The following is an 18526-nucleotide window of genomic DNA, read 5'->3' as shown; positions in this document are numbered from 1 at the left end:
CTTATATATTAGTCAGCTAGAGCTGCCTTAACAAAATACTGCAGCTGGGAGGCTTACACAACAGATGTTTCATTCCCGGGGGCTGGAAGGCCAAGATCGAGGTGTTGACTGTTGGTTTCCGGCTTGGAAATGCTGCCTTCTCACTGTGTCCTCGCATCATCTTTCCTCTGCACCATACACAGAGAGCAGGATCTGTGGTGTCTCTTCCTCTTCTAATTAGGACACTGAGTCCTAGCGAATTAGGGCCGCATCCCTATTACCTCATTTAAATTGAACTGCCTCTTTAAAGGCCTTACCTCCAAATACTGTCACATCGGGGGCTTACGGCTTCAACATGTACATTTTGGAGAGGATATTCGATCCATAACACTGACCTGGTTTCCTCATCTTCCTGCATGAGCCAAGCTAATGAAGAAATGGATATACACTAATGATTTCCAGGCAAAGGTTTAATCACCCACAACGCTTTTTTTTTTTTTAATGTTTTATTTATTTCTAGGAGAGAGAGAGAGACAGCATGAGCAGGGGAGGGTCAGAGAGAGCGGGAGTCACAGACTCCAAAACAGGCTCCAGGCTCTGAGCTGGCAGTCAGCACAGAGCCCGACGCGGGGTTCGAACCCACGAACCGCAAGATCATGACCCAAGCGAAAGTCGGATGCTTAACCGACTAAGCCACCCAGGTGCCCCACCCACAACGCTTTTTAAAATTAGAGAAGTCCAAGCCCTGTTGAACATCTACTGAACAAGAAAAGCTTGGGAATGGTACCCAGGGCTGTAATTGTTACGCCTACGTAGATGAACCTGAAGTCATACCCTTAGAACCACTGATCTACATGCCTCCACTCTCAGCATCCCCTTCTTCGGTGTCTTCTTTCTTCCCATTCTCCCATTTTTATCCACATTATTCCATTGAAACAGTTCTTTCAAAGGCCTCCAAATGGTTTCATACTTGCAAAATTGCACAGAATTTCTTTGGTCTTTATTTGCACTGATTTTTCTGCAAGAGCTGTATGCCAGGGTATCCCTGTTCCATGAAATTCTCTCCTTTTTGTTTTCCATCGTTCCCCCACATGTTACATCTCTAACTCATCTATTTGAGGGTTCTTCATTGACTCTTAAATCCCCATTCCCCAGAGCACTGTACTCAGCACTTTTTTATTCTGTCTTATCATAGAGGATAGTTTCTCATCCATTCCAACAACTTCAAACCCTATTTATCTGAAATATTTCTAAAACCTGTTGATTCCTCTTGTGAGCACCTTTCCCCATTAACCATGTCCAGATACATGTGGCCTTGGGAGTGTCCCATTAGTTCTTCAAACCCCGCATGTGTGTTTATGCATCAATGCTGAGAGACAGCCACGTGCCAGGCCTCATGCTAGATTCTGGGGATGCAACGTGAAAAGCAGAAACAGTCTCGCTTTCGCAGAACTGGTAGGGCAGTGAAGACATTGAAATCAGCCACGGCAACCTGCCATAAAAATTACCAGGAGCGGGGAAGCTCAGAGTCCTGAGGGGCACAAGCCAATCCAGACCTGGAAGTCAGGAAGGCTTCCTGGAAGGAGTAGTATTGAAATTGAGTCCTGAAATATGAGTAGGAGTCTGTGAGAAGTGGGAAGAGAAGAACTGATTGTAGGGACCACCAGTCAATTCCAGGCAGCCCAGCGTCCAATTCCTATGCCTATTTTCCCCAGTTTGGCTTGAGAGTGCACTTCGGTACAAGCTGAGGGGCACCTTCCAGACAAAGGGCACTCTCCAGCATGGCAAAGCTGGGGGGTAAGAGGGCACATGACTTCAGCATGGCCACTTCTATGAGCTCTCATGGGATTCTGGATTTTTTTTTTTTTAGTTTTTATTTATTTATTTTTGAGAGAGAGAGAGAGAGAGAATCCCAAGTAGACTCTGCACTATCAGTGCAGAGCCCAATGCAGGGCTCGAATCCATGAACCGTGGATCATGACCTGAGTCCAAGTCAGACACTTAACCAACTGAGCCACCCAGGTGCCCCCCTGGACTCTCAATCTTGAGCAAAGCAAGATCGTGAGAAAAGCATTTTTTTCACACAAATAAGACTGAAAGAAAGCAGCCAGAGAGGTAAGAAAACAAACCTGAAGAGTGATGTTGTGGGAAAGGAAAGCAGGTGTTTCAAGAAGGGAGCATATTGTGGTGTTAAGATCTCTGGTTTTGAAGTCACAAAAACCCCATCTGGGGCCCTGCACTGTTCTTTGTGATCTGCATTAATAATCATTGCTACACCATCAGGTTGCCACATAGATTAAACAAGCTATCTTGGGTAACGCACTTAGCACAATGCCCAGCACACAGTAGATGGACAAGTGGTCTGCAAGGTCAGAGGTAAGAAGGTCAAGGAAGGTAAGGACTGGAGCATGTCCCCTAAAGTCACATACCAGGGAAGTCCCTGGGAATGTGAAGACAGCAATTTACAAGAAGATAGAGGGACAGAAACGAGATTTTAATGGGTGCCAAGGATGCAACATGAAAAAAAGCAGACAATAAATGGTAATGATTCTTTACAGATATTTGGCTGTAATGAGGAAAATAGATTTGATGATCTTTAGTGAATTATTTGGGATTGAGGGGAAATTTATTTTGGTGTTTCTTTTTTCAATATGGGAGATCCATAAGCATGCTTAAAAATTAATCAAAAGAGGAGTGCCTGGGTGGCTCAGTCAGTTAAGCATCTGAGTCTTGATTTCTGCTCAGGTCATGATCTCACTGTTGTGGGATCAAACCCCATGTGGAGACCCATGTGGAGCATGGAGCCTGCTTAAGATTCTCTCTTTCTCTCTCTTTCTCTCTCTCCCTTTATCCCTTACCTGCTCTCGAAAGAAAGAAAGAAAGAAAGAAAGAAAGAAAGAAAGAAAGAAAGAAAGAAAGAAAGAAAGAAAGAAAGAAAGGAAGAAAGAAAGAAAGAAAGAAAGAAGAAAGAAAGAAAGAAAGAAAGAAAGAAAGAAAGAAAGAAAGAAAGAAAGAAAGAAAAAATAATAAGAGAGACAATATTGAATAGAGAATTTAGATACAGAAAAGGCGACTAATCAATTCGATCTGTGGCTCTCAGAGTGTGAGACCTGAGGGGTCCCTGAGACCTTTTCAGGGAGCCTGGCCAATCACAACTGCTTTCATAATTACTGTAGGATGTTACTTGCCTCTCACTATAGGGCTTTTGTATTGTTAGTGCAAAAGCAATGGTGGATGAAACTTCAGGCACTTTGGTGTGAATGAAAGCATCAAAGTGTCATGGTGGTAGTTCTCTTCTTCACCCTCACACACAGTAACCCAGTGTCCGTTCCACTCAAGAATGTCCTTGCTGAAGCACAAAATTACCAGTTTTATTAAATCCTGATGCTTGAGTACGTCTCTGTAATAATCGATATGACAAAATGGGAAATGCATAGCAAGCAATTCTAGGCACACTCGGTGTGATGGCTGTCTTCGGAATTGACCTTGTTGGGAGTTGAACTGGGCTTTTGTCATGGAATACCATTTTTACTTTCAAAAATAGCCTACAAACTATGGCTATTCAAATGAGTGTTTGGAGGACATTTTCTAGGAAATGAGCAAAATGAGGCTGTCACTTCAAGAAAAACTGACAATATTTGTTGGCAATACTACTTGAGCTTTCAAGCAAAAATTATAATTTTGGAAAATTTGTGTCTGCCACTACGAGTTTGACAGCTCTCAATACTGTAATGCTTTTCTGATGTGATTTGTGGTGATATTCATGAATGTGACATTTTTGATATTATAAAATAAGATGGGCCAACATTTGAAATAACTGCATAATTCAGTGAACCAATATTTTCCAAATGACTATGCATAATGTTTAAAATCATGCCTTATTAGTAAAAGATTAGTAAAAGATTAGTCTGGGTGGCTCAGTAGGTTAAGCGTTCAACTTCGGCTCAGGTCATGATTTTATGGTTCGTGGGTTCGAGCCCCACGTCAGGCTCTGTGCTGACAGCTAGCTCAGAGCCTAGAGCCTGTTTCATATTCTGTATCCCCCTCTCTCTCTTACCCTCCCCTGCTCATGCTGTCTCTCTCTCAGAAATAAATAAAATGTTAAAAAAAAATGTTTTTAATAAAAAAAGATTAGTTCAAAATGCAAAATAGATTAATAGATTTTTAAAGTAATATGCTATGAAAAAGTCATTAATATGCCTTCAAAATCCACATGGCAGCTAATCTTTAAAAAAATATTACTTGTTGAGTTTTGGTATAATACCAAATAAAAACAACCACAATTATCTTAAAAAGTTGTTAGAATAGTCCTCCATTTTTCAACTACATCTATGTGTAAGGCAGGATTTTCTTCTTATTTCTTCAACCAAATAATCATTTCACAACAGTTGTATATACAAGCTAAACTGGGAATCTGGCCGTCTTTTGAGCAACCAGACATTAAAGAAATTTGCAAAAGTATAAAATAATATTACTCTTCCTACTATTTTTTTTTTGTTTTGAAAAATATATTTATTTACCTTTTAAAATACAATGAGAGTACCTGGGTGGCTCAGTCAGTTGGGCATTCGACTTTGGCTCAGGTCATGATCTTGCGGTCTGTGGGTTTGAGCCCCGCATCAGAGTCTGTGCTGACAGCTCAGAGCCTGGAGCCTGCTCCTGATTCTGTCTCCATCTCTGTCTACCTCTCCCCAACTCATTTTCTCTCTCTCTCTCACTCTCTCAAAAATAAATAAACATTAAAAAATTTTGCAATGCAATTTAATTATCATAGGCTGGGCTTATTTTTTTAATCAATTTATAATTTTTTAAAACTCTCTGTTTCAGTTAAATGTCAACACATACATACAGTTCACACAAACAAGAAGTTCATTGGGATTCTCAAAATTTTTCAACTGTAAAGGGCTCCTGTGATCAAAAAGTTTGACCAGAAAGCCGAGAAAAGAATGGTACTAGAGTAAGCAGGCGAAGCAGAATGGGAGCGAAAGAATCCATCCAAGACGAAGGGAAGGCTATTTGTCCCATAGGAAACAAAGAAGGAAAGAATTAGGCAGATGCCAAGATATTTGGGGTTTGGTGGCAGGAGTTTGAAGGATTTCCCATCTGAAGTCTTGTTTTTCAGTGTGATGTAGTGTTTGGGGTCGTGTGTGGAAAGTTAGGAAAGGAGGAGGTAGGTCAAGAGTTTGAGAGACCCATGGAGCAGCTCTGGAGAACAGGAAAACCACCTGGCCAGAGCCCTGCAGAAGGAAGACTGAGCAGCAATGGGGACAAGGGGTGAGGTGAATATTCACAAACCAGAGACAACCTTTGCCCTTTACCCTGCCAAAGCAGCTGGGCAGGAGTGTTCCACTAAGTGGTTTTACCATAACCACTAAATTTCTTATCCATTTAATATTACAAGCACACAGAAATAAGGAGAACAAGATCTCTGTCCACCACCACCATGTTAACAATGCGAACGTTGGGGCGCCTGGGTGGCTCAGTCAGTTAAGCGTTCAACTCTTGATGTTGGCTTAGGTCATGATCTCATGGTTCATGAAATCGAGTCCCATGTCAGGCTCTGCACTGACAGCACAGAACCTGCTTAGGATTCTCTCTCTCCCTCTCTCTCTCCACCCCTCCCCTGCTCACGCTTGAGCTATCTCTCTCTAAATAAAAAATAAACTTTAAAAAACAAACAATGCTAATGTTTTGCCATAGGCAACATAGACTGAATATTTAAGCGAATTTATTTCCAGGTACTATAAAATGTCCTAAAAAACTTTACTGGTAGTTTAGTCCACTCTTTATATTCCAATTTGATAATACACAGTTTTTAATTCTACTTCTGATTGTTGATTTTGAAATGTAAATCTAGAAGATTGGACAATTGACAATCTTGCTGTTTTATTGTAGCTTCCAGGAACAAACAATTTTACTGGGGAAAATGGTTAAATGGATTTGTTTTCATTTTCTCTTCAATGCATTACATAGGGTGGATCTAATGCCAACCCCCCAAAAAAATCAAAGCTCAGCTTCCTTGTCTGAAGTAAACAAATTCCAATCATTAAAGTGATAGCTTCAGATCCCAAAGTCTAGATTGGTTCATGCCTTTGATTGTGCAGTTCTGACCACCTTTAGAAGTTCTGACTTCCGAGCTATGGAAGTACTCACTCTCTTTTCACTTCAGTTAAAGGCTCAGAGGACTACACAATACTCTTGAATGTGTTTGAAAAGCAATCTCCCCGTGTTGGGCTGAGGTCAAGCTGAGGTCATCTCCGCTGAAGTCAAGGTCAATGACTTTCACAAGTTCTGATGCTAGCAATCTCTTTCTGCCTCCCTAAACTACCCAATGAGCCACAGGCCACTCAGTGCAGCACTCTTTCTCCTAAAACTGCAGTGCAGAATGAGAAGGTCAATGTGAGGTTTGCACACTTACTCTGTGAGATCTGTAATGGAATATGCTGCTGGAGAGTGTAACGTTGGTTCTACCAACACACCATACAATTCTTCCATTTATTCCACACAATCTCTCACTTTGAAAATGAAATTATTAGCAATAATAATAAATACTAAGTACATTGCTCTTGCTAGTTTGAAAGTGATTTTCATCTGTTTCGTTGGGTGATTATAAAGACTGGTACACAGAAACTATTATAACAAAATTATAAACTATATAGTGAGCACACCTACGAAACCGTTGACATCTGGTTGCAATGTTCTGTTGGACAGCCACTCTCAGATATCAAGGCGACTCATCGTTCATTATGTCAGTTCATTACTGATTCACTATACTTTTTTTTTTTTAAAGTCCCACTAGGGGCGCCTGGGTGGCTCAGTGGGTTAAGCGTCCGACTTCAGCTCAGGTCATGATCTCATGGCTTGTGGGTTGGAGCCCCGTGTCGGGCTCTGTGCTGGCTGTCAGCTCAGAGCCTGGAGCCTGTTTCAAATTCTGTGTCTCCCTCTCTCTCTGACCCTGCTCATGCTGTCTCTCTCTCTCTCTCTCTCAGAAACGATAAAATATTTTAAAAAAAAGTCCCATCCAATTGAAATGAAAATGCTAATAAAAAAAAAGATAATCTAACCAGTTAACAAGAAGAGGATTCTGTGTCTGTTAAAAGACTATCAAATGACCCCAAATGAGCCAATTTCCCTACAAACTATTATTCTGTTTGCAAAAGAAAATCAAAGCATAAACTTCCTTTTAAGTCTATTAAATAAACAGGATAATATGTGAAAAAGGACACTTGTCCCCTGAAAAATTGATGTACTTAAAAAGCCAACAGCCCCATAGTAGATAGGAAATGCACTTTTACAATATATGACAAATCTGATCCAATTAATTTCTGACCTTCCGGGTCACTCAGACTCTCCATAATTCAGATCTAAACCAGGGAAGTAAGACTCTGCTTATCTCGTAAACATACAAAAAAAAAAACAACAACAACAAAATAGACACGTGTCAAACCACTTTGGTCAACTCCTCACTCCTTCATTTATTCATTCAACCAACCAATGAATGGTGGTATTGACCACCTTCTTTTCTCCAGGGTTGCATAAAAAAACTAACACACAATCTCTGCCCAAAGGAATTTTTTCTTGAGTTAGAGACAGAGACCTAAACAATTAATTACCAAGCAGTGTGTTTATAACTAATGCAACCCTATTTGGAAACTTCACACACAATTCCTAGTGTTTGTTGTCAAGTACTAGTTATAAGGTCTTTGATTTTTGGAACCCCTGACTGAGGCACCCCATGTATTGGGCGGGGGGGGCATGAAAGGAGCTCAGGAATTACGTGCTCAGAAATTGGAAAGGTTCAAAGCTATTTTAGAAGTTGCTGTGGAAGAAAAGAAAAATGGCATCTAAATAAAATCAGAGGAACAAGGAAGTTTTTACAGAGAAAGTGAAACTTAAATTGAATTTTGAAGAATAAAATACGAGTTATCTAGGCAGGGACTTCTAGCCTGTGAGAAATATCTGTCTATTGTTTAAGCTACCCAGGCTGTGGTGTTTAGTTATGGTGGCCGCAGCAGACTAAGTCCTGTGTGACTAGAAAGAGATGGCATCAGGAATGGTGGGAGGTGAGGATTAAATGAGTTTATATAAAAGAGTTAGCTGCCATCGTTTTCACCCCTCACCCACTGAGCGTGGCCTTGGTGGCAGGATCACTCCTGGTGACTCTCCCCAAGGAAGCCACCTTTCTCCCTGATGTAAGAGCGAGTGTTCACTCCAGGGACTTTTCACCTCGAAGCAGTGAGGCAAGAAGAGGAATTCTTGAAGACTATCCTTGCCAGCAGCCAGAACGCAGGTCCTGCCTCAGCTGCCAGAGCTGCCTGGGGTGTGGCCACATACAAGCTGGTTCTCTGCCTCCCTTCAATTCTTCTGCCTTGAACTCACAACTGTGGCCTTAGAATTATCTATGCCCATTTGAAGTTTATAAAATTTTATTATTAATGTTACTACTTGGCAGTTACCCAGCTTTTTATTTCAAAGAACTATACATATGTTAACAACTATTTCTAAATTCTTACTTGCACTAGAAAAAACTTTCATCTGTAAACAAGAAATGAGATTGAGAATACATGGCTTTGGGGGCATCTTGGTGGCTCAGTCAGTTAAACACCCAAATTTAGATCTCATGTTGATGGGATGGAGTCCCAAGTCGGGCTCTGGACCGTCAGCGAGGAGTGCACTTGGGATTCTCTCTCTCTCCCTCAGCCCCTCCCCACCTCTCAAAATAAATAAATAAGCTTTAAAAACTGCATGACTCTTTCAAGGTTTGGTATGAACAGGTTTCTTGACATTTTTATCATAAGCATCAGCATCAATATTATTTCCACTTACTAATTCGGTTTGCAAAGCATGTCTGCTAAAAGGACCTTATTGGAGCCTCTTTCACTTGTGTATGTATTCCAAAATATTTTTTCATCTTTAAAATGTGTCTCGGATCTACACAAGTTGCTGGTGTTACAGCAATTAATTACTAAGGTTAACTAATCCTTGAGAAGACTAAGACAGTATTCCCTGCTCTCACTCTGATTCCAGGCTAATGATGGAGTTAGACAATAAACAAGTGGCTTATCATTCTGGGATGGAATTTGGGGAACCAAAGTATTGTAGAGTCACACCAGAGGTGTTCCACGAGAAGGCGGTGAGGAGCACCTCTGGACTTACCACAGCTTCGCAAAAAGACAAGACAGAGATAACGCTCCATTCCATTTCAGAGATGAAGAAGTAGCCCACGGAGGTCAGGTGGCCCAGAGCCAATAACAGAGAAGTGACCGAGTCCAGACTGCCAACTCTTACTCCTTACCCTCTTCCTGCACAATCTTATCATCACCAGAATCATTGCTGGCATTTCATCATTGTCACCACCATCATCATCGTCATTATCATCATCACCATCATTACAGTAAGGAATTTAACAGGACATGCATACTCCGCAACTTCAGTTTTTACCCAAAGAAAGCATCAAAACACCAGTGGAGACAAAGACATTACCTGGTCATGACTATAGAGTATCACAAAGGCTTACTGTTACTATGGGTTGGTCAAGTGACTAGTGCTAGGCTCTAGTTTGCAACAGGCATGCTTCAGAGAGTAGATAAATGTTGAGGTGTGTTTAAAAGAGAGTCAGAGGATTTCGTGGCAAAGACAGAAGGGAAAGGGATTGGAGATATAAGGGCACCTCAGTTGGCTCTTCAAGAGCCAGGAGCTGGCAGGATGTGGCCACAGTGTGACCCCCTGCAGCAGGCAGACAGAGATGTGTAGCTGGAGAGAAGAACATTCAGGTAAGGCGAAACCAGGAAGAGACGTGCCACCTCCGAGAAGCCCTGTGAATTTCTTCAGATGTACGTTTCTTCCAATCATAAGAATGTAAAAAAAAAAAAAAAAAAAAAAAAGGAATTACAGAAGTCAAAAAGAAGGACCTGTGATGATTTAGGAAAGAAGCAAGAGCAAGTTTTGTCTGAACTATTGGAGGTCTTACCCATGGTAATTTCTATGACCATCAGTCACATTATTTTGTGGTCATAGATTATGACCATTTTTGCTCCTTTCTTAGAAAATGTTCTGTTTCTGGCATTACTCCAAAGTGTTTTTTAAGTACCTCGTTCTTTGGTCTATGCCCCCACCCCATCACAGCTCAGAATTTTAAACATCTTGCTCTTTTCTTGAAACCAGGAATATCTTGGTTAGTCTATTACAAACATGGGAATTCTGTGTGATAATGGGGGATAATAATCACCAAAATGTTGGTTTACTTCTTATTATGTTCAAATTTCATTTAAGTGTTGGAACAATTACTAGTACAGACTACACTTCGATTATTGATCATTTAAAATGTTTTGCTCTGACCCATTAGATCCCAAAGTCCTTTGCTTCCCCAGAGAATTGATTTTCAACTATGGATGTCTGAGTGGCCTTTAAATTGCCCAACCAAACTCTGAACTGTCACAATAGCTGGGTAAGAGATAAGGGGGAAGAAAAGTATCCAGTCATCCAACCACATTTCTGCCTTTTTGTGCAAGTTTCAGATGAAATACAGTCACTCAATAAAGTCCTTCTCTTTCTCTTTCCCTCCCTCCCTGTCTTTCTCCCCATTCGCCTAGAGTGGGGAACCCTAAACCCTTTGGAGCCTGGCCAGCAGCACCAAAAGAATCTCTTGACTATTTTCCCAGGGAATTCCTGCCTTAAATGTCAGCAGAGTACAACTCCCCAGCCAAAGCAGCGTCCGCCTGGATCCAAATCAGGGAAAATGTGCCTGCTGTACCAAATGGGAAAACCTGGATCCATGGAGCATGGGGGGCAGGGGCGAGATTACCCACAAAGGTTTCAACAACCATGGGAAAGACCCAAGTTTTCTCCAGTTCACCTCACTGAGAAATGGGAGACTAAGTCAAGAGTTTTGGTTCCTTGTTGGGTTTTTTTTTTTAATTATTTTTATTTTACTCTTTTGATGGTGAACCGTATTTCTGGAAACCATTCTGAACTGTAACAGTAGAGCACCGTCTCTTTGAAAAGGGAACAAAGCTCTATTAAAGCCCTTTGTTGTGAGGGTTGTGGTTGTGGCTGCCGCTGTTGTTCTGTTTATGTGTTTGTTTTTAATGAACATACTGATATATACGTGCTCTGGGGGGAATTCATGATGCTGAGATTCATGAAAAGCAAACTAAGATTTATGACTTACGACTGAATCTTTCCCTACCAGCCTGGAGACACTTCCCGTCTGGTACTGAGGCATTGCTGGCACTTTTAGTGTTTTTGTGTTAGTCTTCAATCTCTGAATACATGAAGAAATATTAAAAGTTCTGAGGGCAAGGATGGGGAAAGGAGTCCACAAATCCCAAAGATATACATCAGCACCAAAATAAAACAGTGTGGTGTGGCAGATTAAAAAGGCGGAAACAACGTGTGTCAATCAGCTAGTTTTTGCTGAGGACTCTTGAAATGTTCACTTACCCTTCTCCCATTTTTCTCAGATGTTACTGACCTACAACTTCACAAAGCTTTTCAGTGAAAAACTCACAAGTTGACCTGACATAGAACACTGATTTTATTTTATTTTATTTTTATTTTGAGAGAGAGAGAGTATGCATGTGAGCTGGGGAGAAGGGCAGAGGGAAAGAGAATCCCAAGCAGGCTCCATGCTCAGTGTAGAGCCCGACATGGGGCTCGATGCCACGACCCTGGGATCATTACCTGAACAGAAATCGAGTCAGACACTCAACCGACTGAGCCATCCAGGCACCCCCAAGGCCACGGATTTTTAAACCCAAAATCATAGCACTGTACAGTAAGAACATCAAAAAGATTTCATCAGTAAACTGTTATTCCATTTTTAAATGAATTAAGAGCTTTTCACGTTAGCAATAGAAAAAAAGTTTTAGATTCCAAATCTCATGTGGCCCGGGGCCCAGGCCAGTTCAAAACAGATCAGCTTAGAAGCTCTTACTTCTATTTGCCAAGGTCCTCGCCTCATATCGTCTGCACCATCCTCACAAGCTCACTGAAGCTGCTTTCTTCCATCATTATCCTACACGCGTCGCCTCAGACAACCATATTGGAAACTCTGTCCCTAGTCCAAAGAAAAGCCAAGCAAGCAGCTAATTATTAGTGTCGCAGGAGAATCAATAATGCCCCCTCAAATGTAAAAATAAAAAAGACAATATGTAATACCTAATAAGAAAAACTACTCCCGGTAGGTGAAGAGTTAATCTCTGGTCAATTTTCAGCCACTCCGCTCAGAGTACTAATAAGTGCACAAGTCGGTGCCAATTAGGGTGGCCCTTCCCTTGTTGGGAATAGCCATCCCTTAGGAACTGAACTGTCAACACATGCTACCAGGGCAATGATCAGCCCGCCAGAAGAAAGGCAAAGAGTCTGAGAAACTGTGGTAACCGAGTTTTGCTGGCACTTTGTAAAATGGTGACGGGAACTGCCAAGGCCAAGGAGTGAATGCTAATGAGTCTGGGGCAACCTGCAAAAAGGGGACCTGAAAAATGTCCCCTGAACAATGAGCAGTCTTAAGGGAGTGCCACGCTTTGTGGGTTTCTGTGGATATGACCGACCACAGGCTTCCTTCACAAGGAAGAATCGAAACACCGTAGCATCTTTAGTTCATAGACCTCACAGTCCCTTCTGACTCAGTGTTCTTAGGGTCAGAGCAATCAGCACATCTGTCTAGAAAGTCAAAGTTTTCAAGTTTTTAAAAAACATTTGTGACCCATTGTTTAAATTGTACTCTAAAATCTGAGTAGTAAACAGCTTTAAGAATCAACATGGAGGGGCACCTGGGTAGCTCAGTCAGTTAAGCGTCTGACTTCAACTCAGGTCACGATATCACAGTTTGTGGGTTCGAGCCCCGCGTTGGGCTCTGTGCTGACAGCTAGCTCAGAGCCTGGAGCCTGATTCAGATTCTGTGTCTCCCTCTCTCTCTGACCCTCCCTTGCTCACGCTGTCTCTCTCTCAGAAATAAATAAAACATTAAAAAGATTGTTTTAAAGAATCAACATGGAATGTCTTAAGCATTCTTTGCAGATTCACATAAATACTCCCTTCACCTCTCATCAGAATTTATTCTTACTTTCAGGGAGCACATTGTAAGAAGGCCAAACTGACTCCCCCCAACATGGACAGCCATCAGTGGGCAACCACATTCTTACGGATATAAATTTAATCTCTGTTATCTGAGAAGGCTTGAAACAATAATAAAACTCTCCTCTCAAACTCACACTCAAAATTTTAAGTCCTCTTTCTCATAGCTTTTCACCCATTTCCAAATCTCAGGTCCCCAAACAAGACAAGAAAACAAAAAGTTTTCATTGTGATGTATTCATTCTGCACTGGGCCCCACAAATGATATAGTCAATCTGGTCCCTAGGTTTGTTGATAGCAAACTTACCTACAATTTCCAAAACTTTTGTCCCCAGTCAACCTGTATATTTTTTAATTTGTTACTTCTTACCCAACAATTCTTATTAATATAACAGTCAATGGAGCACCTTGGAAGTCTTATTCCCTATTTTTCCCATTTCCTTATTAACCAAATCAGAGCCGCCCAGGCTACACATGGACTTATCTGTTGTGCTTAAAATGCTGCTTCTCAGGTCAAAAATGTCTAATAGAACCCCAAGGATAGTTAGCCCCTCAACAACTAATGTACTACTACAGCCCAGGTCTCAGTTCATCTCAACTGCTGGATAACACAAATCTGTCTTCTCACAGTTCCCCAATTTCACCTACAACACACAACCAAACAAGACCAATTCTCAGCAGTCCTTTGTGGTGAGAAGAGTTGAAATAAAAATAAGGGGAAATCCTCATTTTCAAAGATTACCAGCTAAAGAAATACAATGTAAGCAAACGTTCTGTGTTCCTGAAATGCCCTGTGTCTACAGTGATCAGGTAGAGAACAGTTATTTCAAGTTCAAATATAACTCGACGATTGCCACATGGTACAGAGTCTTTCCACCCCTTCACTCCAAAAACCCAATCAGACAAGTGGCCGTAATCTGACTCCCAGTGCACTGGGAGCTGTGAGGCAGGCAATGAGAGCCGCACTCTGGCCAGGGAAGGCATGAGTGGCAGACCCGAAGCAAGGCAGTGGGGGTAAGTCCTTCTTTGCCTTAAGGGAACAAAGCTCAGGGCCAAAAGATGAAACTCTGACTCTTTTATTATAGATATATGTGCCTTCTCAGACAGACTCTAGAAGGGAATTATAGGGCAAGTAGGCGATTCTTACAGATCTGGGTACCGGGCATGTTCATAAGAGAGGCATAGAGAAGATAGAAGGGGAAAAAAAAAAGGATGCTTTGTTGCAAAAGCCTCCATATATTCAAAACCTGTGCATGCACGGGAAAACTACCTTATGGAGGTAAAGTCTATCTGCAGTATTTTTCATCAGAAAAACTACTCACCCAGAGGCTCGGCTGCCCAGAAGCCGATCAGGCTGTGTGTTCAGCTAGAAAGTAATGTGTCCAGGTCAGTACAACCCGGGCACATCAACAAACCCCCTTTGTTCCGGGGCAAAAGGAGCAAAACAAATGGTGTTGATCCATTTCCAGTGAGTGTGAACACATAAGGGCACATTGCCGATATGAACAGGAGTTATGACAGACTCCGTCAAGGTGAGCGCTCGTGAAGTTAGGGGTACGTACGTGCTGCCCGGAAACTTTGGGGTTCATGGCTAACCGAGGCTGCTCGGTCTGCCCTGGAAGGAGATCAGATTTTGTGGGCTTTCCAAAAAAAAGCTAAAAGCACTGCTAAGGAGCATATTTATCTATCTGGGGTTTCGTTATTGTTGTTGCTGTTATTGTTGTTGTTTTCATTTCTCCGGTTGATGAAAATTTCAAGTTGAAAAGAGCACCCAAGTTTTTTAAATTAGATCTCTGGAGAGGCAGGAGAGAATGGGCTGGGAGAGAGAATTCGGGGGGACTGGAGAAAGTGAAGGAGAAGGGGCGTAGCAGGGAGGGGGCCTTCTGCCAGAACAGGGACAGGGACCTGAGGCTTCCTGCGCACCAGCCTCCGCAGCTCCCTACTTTGTTCTCTAAATTTTTCCCACTCAATGCAGCCGCAGGCGACCAGCACGTGGGGCAGCACCTTGCCCCTCTGCCATTCCGGCCGCAGCTGTGGGCCGCTGGGCAGTTCAGAAGCCACCTTCCTAACTTCTTTTTCAATCTGTGAGTTTTTGGAGTTCTCCCCCCTTGGGATATTTTTAATCTCTCCCAGAGCATGCTCCCTGCCCTGTTCCAAGTGCTGTTTTGTCTCTTTATCTTCTCTTCCTCCAGGGAATATGATGTCATTGTCCTCCCAGCTGGGCTTTCTTGTAATTACATGATTCACTTAGAGGCGCTCACAGGCAGGGGACACTTGGGACAGGGCTGGCTGTCCCCTTTCTGGAGCCACCCCCGCTTGGGCAGAAAATGCATTTCTCTTTCCAACTCTGAGGCAAAGCCCCATATCACAGCAGAGGCTGACTTGAGATCCTAAAGGTCAAGGGAGAGTTCCCCCAGCCCTTTTTGGCACAGCATTTCCCCACTGCTCATCCAGAGCCCAGGCTCCTGGGGACAGTAAGGGGGGCCGGGAGGGCAGCTCCCCGCCTTCACGCAAGGGGAAAGCGCTAATAACTCTAATCTGTTCAAATGCTGGACTTTCTTGACTAGCCCTTTTCATAGTCCTCTGGTGATCAGAGTCTCTGCTAATGTTCTCCACACTCCTGCACTCTCACGGCTATACCAGGCAAAGGATAAGAGCAAAGGTCTTGAATGATGGGGTGACTAGTGTAATTGCCCCCCACATCTGGAATTCTCTCCATTTCTTGCCCAAATGAGCACTTGGCATTAATATCCTCAAATCCTTTCTCAGCTCCAAAGATCTTCAGACAATATGAGAACANCCTGGAGGGCGCGGGCGGGGTGCCCTGGGCGCCCACCCCCGCCCCCGGGGATCCCTTTGGGAAGGTGTGTCTGAAGGGTAACGTCAGAGGTCGCGAGACGGTCAGGCACAGCAAGCGACTGTCCCCTCGCACTGCGGAAGCACCGCGGAGCCAGGAAGCAGCCTTCCCAGGGGCGGCGGCGGGGACGCCGGNTCCCACCGCCGCTGCCAGCCACCGTGCGCTCCCAGCCCCTGAGGACTTTACCTTCTGGAAAGACAGGCATTCCCGGCCTCCTCGCTGGCCTCTCCTCTAAATCCGCAGTCTCTGCTGGGGGAGAGGAGAATCACACTCCACAAATCCATTTTCAGGATGCCATTTTGAGCAATAAAGTGCAAAACTGCATATGACCTCCTTTTTTTTTTTTTTCACTGCTTTACGTTCAAAATATAAATGGCACCTTAAAACTACACTGAAACTTAAAACCTTGCTCTGAGGGAATTAGCTCTTGCTCGGAAGTAACTGTATTTCCTTCGTAATTCTTTAAGAAACTTGATTTAGACATGTTCCTGTCTAGAGACAAATCAGTGAAACTGCATGATCTTCGAATATTAAATAAAAGGAGGACAATTAATTCATTAGTTAAGAAGGTTTTCTGGAAGCATTCTTTCTTGGTATCAAATAACCTTTGAGGGGGCCCTTCCCCACAGTAGGGCAAGACTTCAGGCGGGGAGTCTTAGCCCAAATTCAGGAACCCTGGTTTGACGGCTTCTGATATCAATTTTTTTTTTTCCAGTAAGTGTGGACCTTTGTGTAGAAGAGAGAGCATCATGGTGGCCTTCAAAGGGGTCTGGACTCAAGCTTTCTGGAAGGCAGTCACAGCGGAATTTCTGGCCATGCTTATCTTCGTTCTCCTCAGCCTGGGATCCACCATCAACTGGGGTGGAACGGAAAAGCCCTTACCGGTCGACATGGTTCTCATCTCGCTTTGCTTTGGGCTCAGCATTGCAACTATGGTACAGTGTTTTGGCCACATCAGCGGTGGCCACATCAACCCTGCCGTCACCGTGGCCATGGTGTGCACCAGGAAGATCAGCATCGCCAAGTCTGTCTTCTACGTCGCGGCGCAGTGCCTGGGCGCCATCGTTGGAGCCGGGATTCTCTACCTCGTCACACCTCCCAGTGTGGTGGGGGGCTTGGGGGTCACTACGGTAGCGTCTTTAGCTCTTATTTTCAAACTCGGACTCCAGGCTTCTCGCAGATTCTGCTAAATGCCACCCTGGTGGCCTGAGACACTCTTCTAAAATTGTTCATTTATTCCCAGGGAATTTCTGATGATTCTTGCTAGTGGAGAAAACTGATGCCAGCAACCTGGAATGTCTCCACATATAATCATTGTTTGCTATTGACTGACTTCAATATTATTAAGCCTAGGTGACACAAAACTTGTGTTGGTTTTTTCCTCTCTCTCGCTCCCATCCCAGTGACTAGACTATATACTTAGCTTAAGGAATTTTTATTACGACTCTTTGTTGGCTAAGTTTTGTTTCTTGTCATGTTCATGAGACTCAAATGATCGACATCAAGGGTCACACTTAAAAAAATAAATGGGCGTTTGATCCCAGTTTTGTTCTTAACTGATTAGGAATATCAGTTGTTAGATCAGCACCAGATTGATTTAAAAACCGCATACAGTTTAAATTTTAATTGAAATATATATGAATTAATTTAAACCTAATTAATGGATTTAATCATTGCCTTATAAAATTACAAGAGTCTTAAGAAATTCCTTTATAAGTTAAATGCAGCAGCGGCACATTTTGCTTCCTCTGTAGAAAAGGACATTCAGCACAAATTCCCGCTTGGTCATTGTGCGAGTAATTAATTATCTGCGATGGCCCAAAATGAGTGGAAATTTATTCCTTTCTTTTTGGATGCCGGGGGAGTGTCTGACTTGTGGGGTGGAATACATGACTCAAAGTAACCATTGCTTTTTCTGGTGATGAAACATGTCTTTCACAATAATATGCTATCATAGAAAATACAATCATGCTTCCATTCAAATGGAGCATTTTTCTCTTTCCAGGTTCATGGAAATCTTACTGCTGGTCACGGTCTTCTGGTGGAGTTGATAATCACATTTCAGTTGGTGTTTACTATTTTTGCCAGCTGTGATTCCAAACGTACTGATGTCACTGGTTCAGTAGCTTTAGCAATTGGATTTTCTGTTGCAATTGGACATTTATTTGCAGTAAGTTTCCAAGTCCATTTAGATAATTGATTCATTTTCATTTATCATCACCCTAGAGCTGGCCTAAAGATGTTGTGTTTTACAGCTGTAGTTCTTTAGTATCCAGCCACATCTGTCCGTGTTAGGTGATTATTTCACTAACTTTATGATGAGAATGTGGATATGGCTGCTAACATCTTGACAGTTCTTCTAACCGACTTGGCAAATGGTAGCAAATTGCAATGAATGCTTCCTGTTACTAGCCCTGTTTCAGCAATGTCTGAAGTTGTTTTCTTTTTCCCTATAGATCAATTACACTGGTGCCAGCATGAACCCTGCCCGATCCTTTGGACCTGCAGTTATCATGGGAAATTGGGAAAACCACTGGGTAACCATCGTGTTGATAGTACCTGTCCTTCTACAATTAAGGACAATTGCTCATGGAACTCTTTTTTTTTTCCCTT

The 18526-nt window shown here is 42.6% G+C and overlaps 1 protein-coding gene and 1 long non-coding RNA gene across 2 annotated transcripts in view; one reads left to right on the top strand and one right to left on the bottom strand.

The window, feature by feature from the left end:
• Positions 1-16187, bottom strand: part of LOC144243107 (uncharacterized) — a 67689-nt gene extending 51502 nt beyond the window's left edge. Inside the window, exon 1 of the long non-coding RNA XR_013338536.1 lies at positions 16100-16187. This is a non-coding gene — a long non-coding RNA (uncharacterized LOC144243107). The remainder of the gene's footprint in view (positions 1-16099) is intronic.
• AQP4 (aquaporin 4) overlaps positions 14030-18526 on the top strand; it is a 13237-nt gene continuing 8740 nt past the window's right edge. The window contains exons 1-4 of the mRNA XM_077778179.1: positions 14030-14070; positions 16629-17043; positions 17919-18083; positions 18370-18450. Of these exons, the coding sequence (XP_077634305.1) occupies positions 14039-14070; positions 16629-17043; positions 17919-18083; positions 18370-18450 (693 nt within the window). The 5' untranslated portion in view covers positions 14030-14038. The remainder of the gene's footprint in view (positions 14071-16628; positions 17044-17918; positions 18084-18369; positions 18451-18526) is intronic.

The sequence above is a fragment of the Crocuta crocuta genome, unplaced genomic scaffold, assembly GCF_008692635.1.
Source record: "Crocuta crocuta isolate KB4526 unplaced genomic scaffold, BGI_CrCroc_1.0 scaffold26, whole genome shotgun sequence".
NCBI classification, from domain to species: domain Eukaryota; kingdom Metazoa; phylum Chordata; class Mammalia; order Carnivora; family Hyaenidae; genus Crocuta; species Crocuta crocuta.
This window is presented reverse-complemented; position numbering and strand designations above follow the sequence as displayed.